Source organism: Bombina bombina, chromosome 3 (genome assembly GCF_027579735.1).
Source record: "Bombina bombina isolate aBomBom1 chromosome 3, aBomBom1.pri, whole genome shotgun sequence".
NCBI lineage: Eukaryota > Metazoa > Chordata > Amphibia > Anura > Bombinatoridae > Bombina > Bombina bombina.
Window position 1 is genome coordinate 1258008434 of NC_069501.1, and position 20048 is coordinate 1258028481.

The following is a 20048-nucleotide window of genomic DNA, read 5'->3' on the forward strand; positions in this document are numbered from 1 at the left end:
GTGAGCACAAGGTAGCACTCGATATCACAGAAATAATTTAATTATATTGCAATATAACTGAGAGCTGAAGTTCAGCAATGTTGCTCAGAGAAAATATAGGTGGTATGTGCACTAATAGTAAGCACAAAGTAGCACCCGATATCACAAAGGTAAGTTAAATATATTGCGATATAACTGAGAGCTTAGGTTCAGCAATCCAGGTCTAACCAATGTGGTGTTTTGTGACCCAGTATTCTAAATGGTATAACCGGTGTGTGTGTGCTTACTAATAAATGTAATTGTATGTTTGATACATATTAGCACAACCGGAAAAGTAAAACGATACCTAATATCTCCCAGTTACAAAAGATTATATGCTAGGCTGCACTGTTGTTAGTATAGCTTTGGTAATGCCGAGGTATCATTCCATATGTACGAAGATATTTAAGATGATATACATCAAATATTATAACCTATATGTCAGTACCGTTGATTTTTTGTTAACCAATTGCTATAATTATGATATTAAAGTAAGCCTTGCGCTAATATCTAGTTGCCACCTTAGTTGCCAAACACATATGGTTTAAGCCTAGCACTAATATCTAGTTGCCACCTTATTTGCTAAACACATGTGGTTTAAGATATTGTGAGTTATCAGTTATTCAAATTAACAAAGTAAGAAACTCTCATAACCCCTGGCTAAAAAAAGCCTCTTCTATAGCGGAGGCTATCATTAATATTACTTCTAGCTAATAACACTCCAACATTCATATCACCATCTGCAAAGGTCTCTACTATATCGGAGACTGTATTATTGTTAATCTGCTCAAATTTCACACATGCATGTATTCTATAATTGTAGAAAATATACTAGCGAGCGTGCGGCTAAAAGCAGTGAGGTACTATGACCTCGTGAACAATGCCCCTGACGCGCGTTTCACATAACGCTTCTTCAGAGGGGTACGCGCCGGCCGGACTTGTCATGTTATATTCATTTGAAAGACCCGGGCAGGATCATTGATTGGCTCACCGAATATCAGATTGTCGGATATTATTGGTCAGTATAAATGAGGCACACCCATGAATGATCCAATCATATTATCTTTGCGAGCATCATCTGTTGTCAGGTAGAATTGGTGTGACAAAAGCCTTGATCTGTAATATAGAAGCTATCACACGAGCAAGAAGGGATGCTGAATTAAGCTGCTTGGGTATAAGAACTGGCACTACTGCACTTTCTATGTGTACTTGTCAGTATATTTTGCAGCATATTGAGCATTACGGTGTCTTATTATTATAGACATATTATGGTTGCAAAATTAAATTAAAACTTCTACGTGATGGAGGAAAAAATAATATGTGAGAAGAATGTGCTAAAATACATGTGTGAAACAACAACATAGCATTAACAGAAGTGCGATGTAATTTTAAACGTGAGAAAAGGAAAATAGAACTAGATAATTCGAATTGTGAAAGGTTCTAAAGTGATCTGAGACACTAACGGCTAGATTTAGAGTTTTGTCGGTAACGACCCGCGTAGCTAACGCTGGCTTTTTTTTGGCCGCACCTTTTAAATACCGCTGGTATTTAGAGTTCACAGAATGGCTGGGTTTTCAGTGCGTTAGGCTCCAAAAAAGGGAGCGTAGAGCATATTTACCGCCACTGCAACTCTCGATACCAGCGGTGCTTACGGACGCGGCCAGCTTCAAAAACGTGCTCGTGCACGATTCCCCCATAGGAAACATGGGGCTGTTTGAGCTGAAAAAAAACCTAACACCTGCAAAAAAGCAGCGTTAAGCTCCTAACGCAGCCCCATTGTTTCCTATGGGGAAACACTTCCTAAGTCTGCACCTAACACCCTAACATGTACCCCGAGTCTACACACCCCTAACCTTACACTTATTAACCCCTAATCTGCCGCCCCCGCTATCGCTGACACCTGCATATTTTTTTAAACCCCTAATCTGCCGCTCCGTACACCGCCGCAACCTACATTATACCTATGTACCCCTAATCTGCGGCCCCTAACACCGCCAACCCCTATATTATATTTATTAACCACTAATCTGCCGCCCCCAACGTCGCCTCCATCTACCTACACTTATTAACCCCTAATCTGCCGACCGGACCTCACCGCTACTATAATAAATGTATTAACCCCTAAAGCTAAGTCTAACCCTAACACTAACACCCCCCTAATTTAAATATAATTTAAATCTAACGAAATAAATTAACTTTTATTAAATAAATTATTCCTATTTAAAGCTAAATACTTACCTGTAAAATAAACCCTAATATAGCTACAATATAATTATAATTATATTGTAGCTATTTTAGGATTAATATTTATTTTACAGGCAACTTTGTAATTATTTTAACTAGGTACAATAGCTATTAAATAGTTAATAACTATTTAATAGTTACCTAGTTAAAATAATTACAAAATTACCTGTAAAATAAATCCTAACCTAAGTTACAATTAAACCTAACACTACACTATCAATAAATTAATTAAATAAAATACCTACATTTACCTACAATTAAACCTAACACTACACTATCAATAAATTAATTAAATACAATACCTACAAATAAATACAATGAAATAAACTAAAGTACAAAAAATAAAAAAGAACTAAGTTACAAAAAATAAAAAAATATTTACAAACATTAGAAAAATATTACAACAATTTTAAATTAATTACACCTACTCTAAGCCCCCTAATAAAATAACAAAGACCCCCAAAATAAAAAAATGCCCTACCCTATTCTAAAATTAAAATAGAAAAGCTCTTTTACCTTACCAGCCCTGAAAAGGGCCCTTTGCGGGGCATGCCCCAAAGAATTCAGCTCTTTTGCCTGTAAAAAGAAAACATACAATACCCCCCCCCAACATTACAACCCACCACCCACATACCCCTAATCTAACCCAAACCCCCCTTAAATAAACCTAACACTAAGCCCCTGAAGATCTCCCTACCTTGTCTTCACCACGCCAGGTTCACCGATCGATCCAGAAGAGCCTCCGATGTCTTGATCCAAGCCCAAGCGGGGGCTGAAGATGTCCATGATCCGACTGAAGTCTTCATCCAAGCGGGAGCTGAAGAGGTCCATGATCAGACTGAAGTCTTCATCCAAGCGGGAGCTGAAGAGGTCCATGATCGTATGGATGTACCATTAATTGCAAAGACAAAAAGAAATCTTGCAAGAAAAGGGATAGGCCTGTCTGACTCTAAATATATATCTTGAAAAACCCACTGGTTTAGATTATCAACATAAGGTGGTGGATTAATATAGGAGAGCAATGCTCTATGTCAGGGAGTAAATGGAACCCCAAATACCCAATTAGAAGTTAGAATGAAGTTAAAATTGTCTCAGAAAACCATTCATACTACACAAATCTTTATTAGGAGACAAGAAGTAAAGTCCAGCAGGACTCAGACAAACATTCACACATACACTGATTAAAAAATAGCTCAAGCTCGTGTCTTAATTTAGAAGAATTCAATATGTAGCGTGGGAAACAGAAATATTATTTTTGCAGTAATCTCTGCAAATAGGGTTCTTAAGGATATCTAATATAAGCAGATGCTATAAGATTCCTAAGATTGTTAATAATATGCAGATTAACTGTTGCACAGTAAATAATGGACCCTTGGATGGTGTGTGCAGAGAGTAATAGCTAGGATATGTATATATAACTTATTCAGTTTTAGCAATCAGGGTATCATAAAGTTCAGTAGTATGTGCACTAATAGTGAGCACAAGGTAGCACTCGATATCACAGAAATAATTTAATTATATTGCAATATAACTGAGAGCTGAAGTTCAGCAATGTTGCTCAGAGAAAATATAGGTGGTATGTGCACTAATAGTAAGCACAAAGTAGCACCCGATATCACAAAGGTAAATTAAATATATTGCAATATAACTGAGAGCTTAGGTTCAGCAATCCAGGTCTAACCAATGTGGTGTTTTGTGACCCAGTATTCTAAATGGTATAACCGGTGTGTGTGTGCTTACTAATAAATGTAATTGTATGTTTGATACATATTAGCACAACCGGAAAAGTAAAACGATACCTAATATCTCCCAGTTACAAAAGATTATATGCTAGGCTGCACTGTTGTTAGTATAGCTTTGGTAATGCCGAGGTATCATTCCATATGTACGAAGATATTTAAGATGATATACATCAAATATTATAACCTATATGTCAGTACCGTTGATTTTTTGTTAACCAATTACTATAATTATGATATTAAAGTAAGCCTTGCGCTAATATCTAGTTGCCACCTTAGTTGCCAAACACATATGGTTTAAGCCTAGCACTAATATCTAGTTGCCACCTTATTTGCTAAACACATGTGGTTTAAGATATTGTGAGTTATCAGTTATTCAAATTAACAAAGTAAGAAACTCTCATAACCCCTGGCTAAAAAAAGCCTCTTCTATAGCGGAGGCTATCATTAATATTACTTCTAGCTAATAACACTCCAACATTCATATCACCATCTGCAAAGGTCTCTACTATATCGGAGACTGTATTATTGTTAATCTGCTCAAATTTCACACATGCATGTATTCTATAATTGTAGAAAATATACTAGCGAGCGTGCGGCTAAAAGCAGTGAGGTACTATGACCTCGTGAACAATGCCCCTGACGCGCGTTTCACATAACGCTTCTTCAGAGGGGTACGCGCCGGCCGGACTTGTCATGTTATATTCATTTGAAAGACCCGGGCAGGATCATTGATTGGCTCACCGAATATCAGATTTTCGGATATTATTGGTCAGTATAAATGAGGCACACCCATGAATGATCCAATCATATTATCTTTGCGAGCATCATCTGTTGTCAGGTAGAATTGGTGTGACAAAAGCCTTGATCTGTAATATAGAAGCTATCACACGAGCAAGAAGGGATGCTGAATTAAGCTGCTTGGGTATAAGAACTGGCACTACTGCACTTTCTATGTGTACTTGTCAGTATATTTTGCAGCATATTGAGCATTACGGTGTCTTATTATTATAGACATATTATGGTTGCAAAATTAAATTAAAACTTCTACGTGATGGAGGAAAAAATAATATGTGAGAAGAATGTGCTAAAATACATGTGTGAAACAACAACATAGCATTAACAGAAGTGCGATGTAATTTTAAACGTGAGAAAAGGAAAATAGAACTAGATCGATTGAAATTTTTTTTTTTAAATATAAAATGTGTTCTTGGATTATCTAACGTGATAATTAACGTAAGTACCAGACAAAGTGATAATGGGGAGACATACCATTAAATTAGTATGATCAAATAGTGAAATAATAATGTGATATAAAGATAGTAAGATAGCAAAGATGTTTGCTAATATATGTGCCTTTTTTAATTCTCTAAAGTTATTCAAACACTTAATTATAACGTTCCATCTAGAGGCAGTTTTTAAAGGGGTAAACGATCTATATGTTAACCCATACCAGTAGTAACTTTATTAAGTTTGCAGGAAAACGTTGTAGTTATTATGCTCGTTTAATCCAGCTGGGTGTACAGTATTGAGCAAATGTATCCATCTGCACTCTGCCTTCAGTAGTGCATTCTCAACATTGCCACCTCTTATGCCCAGTGATATTTTCTGTAATACTGCAAATTTCATATGGTTGTATTGGCTTCTATGTTTAGTTAGAAAATGTTTAGCGACACTAGTGATCTTTTTACCATTCTGAAGGTCATTTTCAGCATTTTTGATATTATTCTTGTGTTCCAATATTCTTACTCGTGCCTCTCTAGTGGTCATTCCTACATAGGCTTTGTCACATTCGCAAAAGATAATGTAGATTACCCCAGAAGTCCTACATGTAAAGTGTTGGTAAAGTTTATGGACCGTGCCATATTTATCTTTGATCTCTTTTATCTTTTTGACAAAAGGACATGCTGTACAGGTACAGCAAGGATACATGCCTGGGTCGGTGTCTTTTTTTCTTGGATTGTGCACATAGTGACTCTTGACCAATTGGTCCTTCAAATTTCTGGGTCTCTTATATCCAATTTTGACTCTATCTCCTATTATATCTTGGAGATCGGGGTCATTCTCTAGGATGAACCAATTATCATTGAATATTTTAATTACATGCTGCATTTGTGGATTATAAGTGGTAATTAACCTAGGAATAGTTTTGGAGGTATCTTTCTTTTTTGGATGAAGTAATTCAGATCTTCCTGTTTTTAGGGCTTTAAATTTAGCCTTCTTAACAGACCTCTTACTGTATCCCCTCTGGACTAATCTTGTTATTAAGTCCTTACTCTCATTTTCAAAGATTGTGGTATCTGAACAGTTGCGTCTAAGTCGAAGGAATTCCCCGTAAGGTATTGCTTTTAATGTACTGTTGGGGTGAGCACTCGATTCATGCAGTAATGAGTTTGTTGACGTTTCCTTTCTAAAGATCTTAGTTTGCACTGTCCCATCTAGATTTTTGGTTATTGTGAGATCCAGAAAGTTAATCTCATGTAGTTCTGCTTGGTAGGTTAGTTTGATGTTAAGATTGTTAACATTGAGTATTGATAAAAATTCATCTAACATTTCACGTGTGCCTTCCCACAAGAAGAGCACATCATCAATGTACCTAAGCCAGAGTACTACATGGTTGGTAAATTTTTCCATGATATCTGTGAAGACTACTTTTTGTTCCCAAAAACCTAAAAATAGATTGGCATACGTGGGGGCACACGAGGTGCCCATCGCTGTGCCTTGTGTTTGAAGGAAAAAACTGTCTTTAAAGGTGAAAATATTATGAGTTAGAACAAATTGCAACAGGGAAATAACAAATTCATTGTGTTCTTCATTATCCAATGAATTTGTGGATAGAAAGTACCTCACTGCTTGTATACCATCTTCATGTCTGATACTGGTGTATAAAGATTCCACATCTGCTGTAATGAGCCAGGTATCTTTTCCCAGATAGAGATTTTGTAAAATCTGTAATACTTCCATCGTATCTCGGACGTATGATGGTAGCGTTGTTATGTATTCCCTCAACCTCTGATCTACATACTTGCTCGCAGACTCTGTTAGATTATTGTTACCGGATACAATTGGTCTACCGGGAGGTTTGGTCAGATTCTTGTGAACTTTTGGTAGGAAGTATATGGTTGCAAGAGTGGGATTTTTCTGTATTAGAAATTCTTTTTCAGTTTTTGTAATGATTCCATCTTTCCACGTTTTTATGATCAATTTGTTATACAGATTCATATACTCTGTTTGGGGATTCGAAAATAATTTTCTATAACAATCTTGATTTGTTAATTGTCTCATTGCTTCTTCGACATAGTCAGTTTTGGACCATAAGACAATATTTCCGCCCTTGTCAGAGGGCTTAATGATTACATCATTCCAAGTTTTTATGTCGTTCAGAGCACTTATTTCAGGGTGAGTTAAATTGTTATTCACATTGTAGATAGGTAATTGTTCAATTTTTTTACATACTATTTGTGAGAATACATTTATTTGTGGAGAGATTGTAGTAGGGGGCATATAGGTGGATTTAGGTTTTAAATCCTTTTTCCAAGAGGTTGATTGGATGTCAATATCTGATTGTATATCTGATTGTATATCAGTTTCAGATTCACTCAAAAGATCCTCCAAATCTCTCAAAGAGTTCAGATCTTCATTTGACAGAGAGAGGTCTTCCTTATGAGAGTACATCTTTTTTAATAAGAGTTTGCGTGTGAATAGGTGTACGTCTTTAATTATTTCAAACTTGTTAAGTTTGTTAGTGGGACAGAAGGTCAAGCCTTTAGATAGGACTAGTTCATGGTTAGTATTAAGAACATGATCACTTAGATTTATAATTCTCATGAGTTGGTCCTGATTTTTGTAAATGGACTCATCTCTCTCTTTCTCTCTGACTGTCTCTGAGGTCCTGTATTTTTCCTTTTGTTGTTTCTTGTTTTGCTCACTTGCGTCGAAGTTAACGCCTGTTGTTGTCTGTGGCTTAATGCTAAAAAAGACATTTGCTGAGGCTGTTGTGGGGTGGGCAGTATAGAGCTAGTTTGGGCCTCAGTTGCTGGAGAGTCTCTTGTCATTGGCTCACTATCATCTCTGTTATTTTCATTATCTGAGATGTCTGTTTCAGTATCTGTCCCACTGTCGTTTTCTCTTACTGTTTTTCTCTGAGATCTAGATCTATTAAAGCTATGGTTTCTCCACCTATACACTCTTTGATGTTGAAAATCATCTATGTCTCTCTGTAATTTTTGTTTCTTGGTCTGAATCAACTCGCTTTCCAATTTATCCAGTTCTTTCTGGTATGTCTGATAAGTATCCACAAAATTAAATTTCTCTTCAAATTTTTTTAAAATATCATTTTGTTTATTAATTTCTGCATCAAGATTGTTAAGTTCTAGAGAATCATGTTTTTTGAGGATTTGAATCAATTTGAGTGAACATTCTGTTAGGGTGCCTTCCCATTCTTTGACCAATTCCTCATTATTTAGAGTGAAGGCTGGAAACATTTTGATTCTAAGACCTCTAGGTATTATACCACGTTCTGCATATTTATCGAAAAAATGCCAGTTCCACCACCTTTTAGTGTGTTTATATAGAGTTTGGTGTAGTTGGCATAGTGTATTATTCAGTTCATCTTTGGTTATCTGAATATCTTCAATGTTAGGTTTGTCAAATAATTGATTTAGTTCTTTTAATCTTTTTTCTTGTCTGACAATTAAATCTTGTTGAAAATTCATATTGATTTAAATTGTAAGCCCTCAAAGAGAAACACTAGGATATCCCTAGCAAAAAAACAGTTAAGTAGAAAACGGGGGGCTGAGGGCTAGTGGGTTAAGAGTAGATAAGAAATTATAGGGAAAAAATGATAAAGAATTATAAATATATTAGCCCTATAATTTCAGAGAGAGGCAGGAAGGATACATATGGATGTACCATTAATTGCAAAGACAAAAAGAAATCTTGCAAGAAAAGGGATAGGCCTGTCTGACTCTAAATATATATCTTGAAAAACCCACTGGTTTAGATTATCAACATAAGGTGGTGGATTAATATAGGAGAGCAATGCTCTATGTCAGGGAGTAAATGGAACCCCAAATACCCAATTAGAAGTTAGAATGAAGTTAAAATTGTCTCAGAAAACCATTCATACTACACAAATCTTTATTAGGAGACAAGAAGTAAAGTCCAGCAGGACTCAGACAAACATTCACACATACACTGATTAAAAAATAGCTCAAGCTCGTGTCTTAATTTAGAAGAATTCAATATGTAGCGTGGGAAACAGAAATATTATTTTTGCAGTAATCTCTGCAAATAGGGTTCTTAAGGATATCTAATATAAGCAGATGCTATAAGATTCCTAAGATTGTTAATAATATGCAGATTAACTGTTGCACAGTAAATAATGGACCCTTGGATGGTGTGTGCAGAGAGTAATAGCTAGGATATGTATATATAACTTATTCAGTTTTAGCAATCAGGGTATCATAAAGTTCAGTAGTATGTGCACTAATAGTGAGCACAAGGTAGCACTCGATATCAAAGAAATAATTTAATTATATTGCAATATAACTGAGAGCTGAAGTTCAGCAATGTTGCTCAGAGAAAATATAGGTGGTATGTGCACTAATAGTAAGCACAAAGTAGCACCCGATATCACAAAGGTAAGTTAAATATATTGCGATATAACTGAGAGCTTAGGTTCAGCAATCCAGGTCTAACCAATGTGGTGTTTTGTGACCCAGTATTCTAAATGGTATAACCGGTGTGTGTGTGCTTACTAATAAATGTAATTGTATGTTTGATACATATTAGCACAACCGGAAAAGTAAAACGATACCTAATATCTCCCAGTTACAAAAGATTATATGCTAGGCTGCACTGTTGTTAGTATAGCTTTGGTAATGCCGAGGTATCATTCCATATGTACGAAGATATTTAAGATGATATACATCAAATATTATAACCTATATGTCAGTACCGTTGATTTTTTGTTAACCAATTGCTATAATTATGATATTAAAGTAAGCCTTGCGCTAATATCTAGTTGCCACCTTAGTTGCCAAACACATATGGTTTAAGCCTAGCACTAATATCTAGTTGCCACCTTATTTGCTAAACACATGTGGTTTAAGATATTGTGAGTTATCAGTTATTCAAATTAACAAAGTAAGAAACTCTCATAACCCCTGGCTAAAAAAAGCCTCTTCTATAGCGGAGGCTATCATTAATATTACTTCTAGCTAATAACACTCCAACATTCATATCACCATCTGCAAAGGTCTCTACTATATCGGAGACTGTATTATTGTTAATCTGCTCAAATTTCACACATGCATGTATTCTATAATTGTAGAAAATATACTAGCGAGCGAGCGGCTAAAAGCAGTGAGGTACTATGACCTCGTGAACAATGCCCCTGACGCGTGTTTCACATAACGCTTCTTCAGAGGGGTACGCGCCGGCCGGACTTGTCATGTTATATTCATTTGAAAGACCCGGGCAGGATCATTGATTGGCTCACCGAATATCAGATTGTCGGATATTATTGGTCAGTATAAATGAGGCACACCCATGAATGATCCAATCATATTATCTTTGCGAGCATCATCTGTTGTCAGGTAGAATTGGTGTGACAAAAGCCTTGATCTGTAATATAGAAGCTATCACACGAGCAAGAAGGGATGCTGAATTAAGCTGCTTGGGTATAAGAACTGGCACTACTGCACTTTCTATGTGTACTTGTCAGTATATTTTGCAGCATATTGAGCATTACGGTGTCTTATTATTATAGACATATTATGGTTGCAAAATTAAATTAAAACTTCTACGTGATGGAGGAAAAAATAATATGTGAGAAGAATGTGCTAAAATACATGTGTGAAACAACAACATAGCATTAACAGAAGTGCGATGTAATTTTAAACGTGAGAAAAGGAAAATAGAACTAGATCGATTGAAATTTTTTTTTTAAATATAAAATGTGTTCTTGGATTATCTAACGTGATAATTAACGTAAGTACCAGACAAAGTGATAATGGGGAGACATACCATTAAATTAGTATGATCAAATAGTGAAATAATAATGTGATATAAAGATAGTAAGATAGCAAAGATGTTTGCTAATATATGTGCCTTTTTTAATTCTCTAAAGTTATTCAAACACTTAATTATAACGTTCCATCTAGAGGCAGTTTTTAAAGGGGTAAACGATCTATATGTTAACCCATACTAGTAGTAACTTTATTAAGTTTGCAGGAAAACGTTGTCGGGCTGAAATCTTCTATCAAGCGGCATCTTCAATCTTCTTTCTTCCGGATCCATGGTCATCCCGCCGACGCGGAACATCCATCTTCACCGACGACTTCCCGATGAATGACGGTTCCTTTAAGGGACGTCATCCAAGATGGCGTCCCTCGAATTCCGATTGGCTGATAGGATTCTATCAGCCAATCGGAATTAAGGTAGGAAAATTCTGATTGGCTGATGGAATCAGATTCAAGTTCAATCCGATTGGCTGTTCCGATCAGCCAATAGAATGCGAGCTCAATCTGATTGGCTGATCGGATCAGCCAATCGGATTGAACTTGAATCTGATTGGCTGATTCCATCAGCCAATCATAATTTTCCTACCTTAATTCCGATTGGCTGATAGAATCCTATCAGCCAATCAGAATTCGACGGACGCCATCTTGGATGACGTCCCTTAAAGGAAGGAAGTCGTCGGTGAAGATGGATGTTCCGCGTCGGCGGGATGACCATGGATCCGGAAGAAAGAAGATTGAAGATGCCGCTTGATAGAAGACTTCAGCCCGATCATGGACCTCTTCAGCTCCCGCTTGGATGAAGACTTCATCCCGATCATGGACCTCTTCAGCTCCCGCTTGGATGAAGACTTCAGTCGGATCATGGACATCTTCAGCCCCCCGCTTGGGCTTGGATCAAGACATCGGAGGCTCTTCTGGATCGATCGGTGAACCCGGCGTGGTGAAGACAAGGTAGGGAGATCTTCAGGGGCTTAGTGTTAGGTTTATTTAAGGGGGTTTGGGTTAGAGTAGGGGTATGTGGGTGGTGGGTTGTAATGTTGGGGGGGGTATTGTATGTTTTTTTTTTACAGGCAAAAGAGCTGAATTCTTTGGGGCATGCCCCGCAAAGGGCCCTTTTCAGGGCTGGTAAGGTAAAAGAGCTTTTCTATTTTAATTTTAGAATAGGGTAGGGCATTTTTTTATTTTGGGGGTCTGTTATTTTATTAGGGGGCTTAGAGTAGGTGTAATTAGTTTAAAATTGTTGTGATATTTTTCTAATGTTTGTAAATATTTTTTTATTTTTTGTAACTTAGTTCTTTTTTATTTTTTGTACTTTATTTCATTGTATTTATTTGTAGGTATTGTATTTAATTAATTTATTGATAGTGTAGTGTTAGGTTTAATTGTAACTTAGGTTAGGATTTATTTTACAGGTAATTTTGTAATTATTTTAACTAGGTAACTATTAAATAGTTATTAACTATTTAATAGCTATTGTACCTGGTTAAAATAAATACAAAGTTGCCTGTAAAATAAGTATTAATCCTAAAATAGCTACAATATAATTATAATTTATATTGTAGATATATTAGGGTTTATTTTACAGGTAAGTATTTAGCTTTAAATAGGAATAATTTATTTAATAAGACTTAATTTATTTCGTTAGATAAAAATTATATTTAACTTAGGGGGGTGTTAGGGTTAGGGTTAGAATTAGCTTTAGGGGATAAAAAATTTATTAGAGTAGCGGTGAGGTCTGGTCGGCAGATTAGGGGTTAATAAGTGTAGGCAGGTGGAGGCGATGTTGGGGGCGGCAGATTAGGGGTTAATAAATATTATGTAGTTGTCGGCGGTATTAGGGGCAGCAGATTATGGGTACATAGGGATAACGTAGGTGGCGGCGGTGTGCGGTCGGCAGATTAGGGGTTAAAAAATTTTAATAGAGTGGCGGCGATGTGGGGGGGCCTCGGTTTAGGGGTACATAGGTAGTTTATGGGTGTTAGTGTACTTTAGAGCACAGTAGTTAAGAGCTTTATGAACCGGCGTTAGCCCAGAAAGCTCTTAACTCCTGTTTTTTTTCTGCGGCTGGAGTCTTGTCGTTAGATTTCTAACGCTCACTTCAGCCACGACTCTAAATACCGGCGTTAGAATGATCCCATTGAAAAGATAGGATACGCAAATGACGTAAGGGGATCTGCGGTATGGAAAAGTCGCGGCTGGAAAGTGAGCGTTAGACCCTTTCCTGACTGACTCTAAATACCAGCGGGCGGTAAAAACCAGCGTTAGGAGCCTCTAACGCTGGTTTTGACGGCTAACGCCAAACTCTAAATCTAGGCCTATGTGTTTCTACTTTATTTTTGATGTTGTTCCAATGTTCATTAAATCTGGTTCTAATCGTCTTCTTAGTTCTCCGTACTAAAGCAATTACATTCGCAAGTAAGTAGGTATACTATATACAGATTTACACGTAAATTGATCTAGATTTACAAGCTTTTATGTAATGTAGATAAATATCCATTTTCTCATAAAACTATTTGAAAGATTTTCTAGGTTTAGAGGGAACATTCTAATTTTCCACCTGTTCCAATTTTTAAATTTTTAAATTTCTCAGTTTCTTCTTTGGTTTACATTACTAAGTACCCAGTTATATGAACGGAGCAGGCACCTTTTCTACATAGGTTTATCTACACCTTAGATATAAAGTAACTGTAGCTCCTATTCATTCATGTTTCTTATTATTTTATGATTCTCACTGCGCTCTATATCATCTATTATGTGAGTCAAGGACTGGTATATTAACAGATATAGTTATACAAACCCTCAAGTCACGCACAAGATTGTTCTGGGTAGCTCATTCGGTTCACTTTTTATTAGTTTGTAGCTGTAAGAAACCGACAATTTATAGTTTTTACCCTTTATTTGCATGCCTGTTCCTAGCACATATATATTAGCGTAATCTAGGACACTATCTATATTATTAGTCGTTCTTTATTTTAGCATGCATACAGTATAAGTTATCCGTTGCCGTTTGGTTTTTAACACAGTTTCTTAACGTTGCCTTTTTAAAATGTTTTTTGAATTGTATCAAGTCATGATTTATGAAATTGTTTATGATATGTTGAAATTATGTATGATATTAGGGACCTCTTTTATTCATTTATGTGAAATTATGCAGGGATTACATTTTCGTCATGATCTCATGGATAATACAGGGCTCATTCTGTCCTGATCATTTTCGAGTTGACAGGTGTACACGACTCTGATGGATAGATCGTGTAACCAATCAACATTAGATTTAACTAAATAGTCAGTATCCAATCCTCACCCTCTACCTGTAAAAAGGTGTGCCGATACTATTTAGGCTAGGATTACGTTTGCCATGTAATCATTCCTCTTGAAAAAGTCTGGTGGATACCAGAGGAAATGCGTTGAGGTTTAAACGTGTTTCTCCCTCCATGCAAACCTAATACCAGCTGTTCGGCAGACAGTGGAGTTTGAAAATAACATACGGCTCTTTCGAATCTGATGAGACTGAAACCGTGGTTGTTTGTGGAGAAACTCATGGTGATATTATCACACTCTGCTTATTTGATTTTTAATCCTGTACGTGCATTTTTTATTTGTGCTGAAATATTTGTGAAGTAAAAACTTTTACTCTTAGAGATGCCTCCTTGCGCTCTTGTCTTCTTTTTCTTATTCTAGTTCCACACTGGGGAGGAGTCAGCACAGACCCTTCCTTTACTGAGAGCAGCAACCCAGCACAGATCACGGCATTGGAGATAGGAACATTCACATTGGTGGATTTCTTATTGCCTATCGTCAGACATTTTCTACATTTGTGGCTACTAATAGGGATTTATATTTCCCTTAAAGATCGGTGACTTTACCTATTCTCTTGGAGATTTTTTGGACATTACCCGTGTTTCATACGCGGGCCACTCTATCTGTGAATTTTCCCAGGTGTTCATATATTCCACACTGAATGTGGACCTGTCACACCGGTTCATTTTATTTTACTGTACCAGATCCATTTATCTTTAACAAGTTTATTTATTCTTGTCTTTTCATTTTTTGTATTTACAAAGGTACCCTGTGAATTGTATAGGGAAGCGCTTAGGTTTTTCTGTTTGTTTATAGTACCCTTGTACAACTTGCCTCAATCTAATGGAGCATAAAACAATAAAAATCAGGATTTTCAACAGTAAGTAAGAAGGAGACAGCTGATACAAGTATACAAGCATGCAGGAGGAAGATAAAATCCTTACGCATTTCTTGCCGTGCGACACTTAGTCATAGGATGACTAACATCTGTAGATCCTTGACATTTAAACCCCCGTTATCCAATCAGTAACCAGTACGTTACCCGCTTATTGTCATGGATAATATGACACATTAAAATGAACTTAAAAACACCTGATGAAATGTCATTTTCCGGTTTGTCTCAAGTGAACAGAAAAGGGTTGTACAACAGTCAAATCTTAATGATTTATTTCTATCACAACTAAATATAGCATTTTATGAAAATTACAAAATAAAGTGCTACATATTATAACAACTTGTGACATTAGAAACAGATACAATATACAGTGTACAGAACAGCAAAACTTCACATTTGAAGATATAGAAGAAATCAAAAGACATTGGATCATTTATGTTGAAAAATAAAATCAATTAAAAAAATATTATTATAAGATGGTATTAAAGGGATTGGATTCAGATAGAGCCGGTCATTTTAAGACACTTTTAAATTCACTTCTATTTTCAAATGTGCTTCGTTCTCTTAGTGTCCCTTGTTAAAAGATGAATACGCACATATCATACACTAGTGGGAGCTGCTGCTGATTGGTTCCTGCACACATTTGTCTCTCGTGATTGGCTAAATAGATATTTTCAGCTTCCTGTCAGTAGTGCAATGCTATCCCTTCAGCAATGGATAACAAGAGAATGAAGAAAATTTGATAATAGAATTAAATTGGAAAGTTGTTTAAAATGGAATGTTCTATCTGAATCATAAAAGAAAATTTGGGGGGTTACTATCTCTTTAATGATGCTTCATCTTTAATATGGTTCTTGCACGGAACACTTGGATGTAAAAAAAATATATATTATATGGTATTTTATACTTTTCCAAATGTCACAACACATTTGTTAAGCATAATATCAGGTGCTAAGGAATATAAGCAAACATTGTGTAGATCTTATTTAAGTATACATTGTAATGATCCTACTTATATGCACTACTCAACAAAATAACTCATATCCCATTCTTGATTAATGGCTATGGGTTTTTTTAGTCTTCAATTTATTGATCTAGTATAGCTTGCTATGCTACATCCTATAATAGTTCTGTAATTTAGAAAATATTTGTTAGCTTAAAGGAACATAGTACTCAAATGCTAAATTACTTGAAAGTGATGGAGCTTAACTGTAAAAAGCTGACATGAAAATATCACTTGAACATCTCTATGTAAAAAAGGAAGATATTTTACCACAAAATTTCCTCAGCTCACCAGAGTAAGTGTTCGGTAAAAAGTTATACTTCAGTTACTGCCCAGCTGCAGGTTACAAAAAAAAGGGAAGAAATGAACAGCAGCCAATCAGCATCAGCAGTGCTGAGGTCATTAACTCTTTTGTTGTGATCTCATGAGATTTCATAGTAAACTGATTAGGGAAATAAGATGAGTGTGCACAAGGCTCACTCCCTTGCAGGTCCCAGGACAGACATACTGATTTGCTGCTTTAAGTTCTTTGTAATGGGGTGTGAATACTTAGGACATTTTGAGATAAAATATATTTATATTTTACATAGAGATGTTAAGGTGATATTTTCTAGTCAGCTTTTTACAGCTATGCTGCATCACTTTGAAGTGTTTCAAAATTTGGGTATCAAATGTTTTCTTTAATGATTCAGATAGAGCATAAAAATATAGTCACCAATAAGCAAGCACTATCCAGGGTGCTGAACCTAAAATGGTTCGGCTCCCAAGCTTTACATTCCTGCTTTCTAAATAAAGATAGCAAGAGAATGAAGAAAAAATGATATTAGGAGTAAATTAGAAAGTTGCTTAATATTGCATGCTGAATCAAGGAAGGAAAAAAAAGTTAGTATCCCTTTAAGCTGGGCAGGGGTAAAGACTGATACTTCATGCATTATTAACATGGTACATCTACCAAAGGCTGCTCATCCAAGTTTGCTAGGTGCATAAACCACAGTCTCAGTATCTATTTCTGCATAAAATATGCCCTCAATGCAATGTGTCATCAGTCTCCTCCCTCACACAACTTTCTAAAGGAAACACAAGAGTCTGTATCTGATCTCCAGAGTCAGTTTTACTAACATAAGGCTTTTACACTGGGCTGGTGGAGCCTGATAATGACATAGCTACGTCCTAACACTGGTGACCAGGTCAAGTATGTATTGAGGTTTCCCTTCCTGTCACACTGTGTTGCCACTGAGCCAACCACTCACACCTCTGGAAACAACTCATGCCAAGCAGCCATGTCCCCATGACACCCTCCACCCTATATCCACCCTAACTCACCTGGTTCCAGATTTTACATTTTGGATGGTATGTGAACAGAAGGGAGGGATTAAGTAATTCACAGACTGTTTTGTTTTATTTTTAAGCTTGTACCTTAACAATTAAAATTAGTGAATGTATTTTACAGATTAAATGCCAGGTTCTGGATCTGAACATGATGACCAACTCGTTTGATGACCAGTACATTGGCTGTTCAGAGATATTGGAGAAGGACATTATGCCAGATATACTTAAGAAAGAAAAATCTAATGAACAGTTTTTAGCAGCTTGGGATACAGCAGCAGATGAGTGGAGTGATATAAAGGAAGATATTAATCTCCCTGATGATTTTAGTGATGAGTATGGAATAGCCATAATAGTTTATACCATGGAAGAACCAGTACAAATTTATAGACAATTTAATGGTAATTTGAGTATAGCTGGGAAGTCAAGAGACTTTTACATGAAAAACTTTCATTTCAAAGCACTTCACTTCTATCTGACAAGAGCTTTGCAAAAACTGGCCCCTGAGTGTAAAGAATTCTACAGGACGTACAGGGGTACGTCCCTGTTATATAACGAGGTCTCACAAGTTCTTCGTTTTGGACACTTTGCGTCTTCATCTTCTAACAAAACCATAGCAGAAGGGTTTGGAACACACACTGTTTTTGAAATATTGACTTGCCTTGGAGTGTACATTGAGGAATTTTCATTTTATGAAGAGCAGGAAATGCTTATTCCTGTTACAGAACTGTTTGAAAATGTTGGAAAAGAGGGAAACACCTATTTTCTCAACAGTACAGGTCAGCAGTGCAGTTACTTCAACTGTGCTTTTTTGGGAGGTGGGTACCAAAATAGTTCATTGTTTAGGTGACTGGCACTCATAAGATATGATATTTCTTACATATAGTTAAAAGGCCATTTATTATTTGTATTATAAATCATTATTATTATAAAAATATTTGTTAGAATATTTTTTTAGTAAACAAATGCGTTTTTTAGACCAATTTTAATCCATCAGGAACCCTTTTTGAAAACATTGCATGACAGTGCGCAGTGCTCCCAACTGTGTTACTTTATTTGGGATTGTCACAATTTGGGATCAAAATGTTTAACCTTATTAAAGTCCTGGTTTACTAAAAACTCCACTTTTATTGTAATAAACTTAAAGGGACAGTCTACTTGATTTTATGTATTGTTTAAAAAGATAGAGAACACCTTCACTACCCTTTCTCAAGCTTTGCACAACAAACATTGTTATACATTAATATACTTTATAACCTCTATGTTTGCCTGTTTCTAAGCCCCTGCAGGCCGCTCCTTATCTCAGTGTTTTTTAAATCTTGTACAACAGGTAGACACTGCTAGTTCATGTGTACCATATATATGACATTGTGCTCACTCCTGTGGAGAATGATAATGTTTTTGCAAGAACCAGCACTGATTGGCTAAAATGCAAGATTGTAAAAAGCACTGACATAAGGGTTCAGTCTGCATAAGGCTTAGATACAGGTAATCATAGAGGTAAAAAGTATATCAATATAACAGTGTTGGTTATGCAAAGCTGGGGAATGGGTTAAAAAGGGATTATCTATCTTTTTTAAACAATAACATTTTTCAAGTAGACTGTCCCTTTAAGAACATGGCAGGGCTAACAATATTAACATGTGCAAAAAATAATAGTCAATTTCCCAGCTGATGTGTTTCAGCTGTTCCCATAGTCTAAGCTTATACAAAAGCCTGTTAGCCAATCACATTCGCTGAATAAAAGCAATGACTTACCCATAACATGATAAGAATCCTTAAAGCTAATAAGGATCTTGTATTAAGGATTCTTGTCATGAGCGTACATCGCTGCTTTTATCCAATGAATATTGTCATGAGGTTTTAAATGCCATTGGTTTGCACGGTTTTGTATGCGTCAGCTGCCATGTTTTTAAGTTTATTATCTACCAGTGCTGCTTGCTCTTCTGTTTTTAGTGGTAGTTTAATGTCTCTTTAACGCCACAGGATTTCAACACATAATAAAATGAACAAATTAGTTTAAAGGGACAGTCTACTCTAGAATTATTTAAAAAGATAGATAATCCCCTGGTCATTGACCTGGTCAATGTCTACATTTCACAAACAGAGTTGAGAATATGTGCACAGAAACTATGAGGATTAATGGGACTATTAACTACTCCACCTATTTACACCACAAAAAGACTTTGGGACATATTTAACAATGTGCGAGCGGACATGATACGAAGTAACATATATCCGCTGCACATTGCTGCCCATCGATAAATGCCAACAGCATACACTCTCAGCATTTATCATTGCACCAGTAGTTCTTGTGAACTTCTGGTGCAATGCCGCCCCCTGCAGATTCACCGCTAGCATGGGGTGTCAATCAACCCGATTGCTTTCGATCGGGTTGATTTCTGTTCGCCGCCTCTGAGCTGCTTATCATAACTTTTTGATAACGTCTGTTTCCAGCGAACCTGAAGACTCCATACAGAGCTTGATAAATATGGCGC

At 36.2% G+C, this 20048-nt stretch overlaps 1 protein-coding gene across 2 annotated transcripts in view; it reads left to right on the forward strand.

Annotated features, from left to right (window-relative positions):
- Positions 1-20048, forward strand: part of LOC128654717 (ecto-ADP-ribosyltransferase 3-like) — a 112640-nt gene that overhangs the window by 36561 nt on the left and 56031 nt on the right. Inside the window, exon 3 of one of the 2 annotated variants that reach the window (XM_053708795.1) lies at positions 17675-18368. In XM_053708795.1, the coding sequence (XP_053564770.1) occupies positions 17675-18368 (694 nt within the window). The remainder of the gene's footprint in view (positions 1-17674; positions 18369-20048) is intronic. The other variant, XM_053708796.1, reaches the window with a different exon arrangement.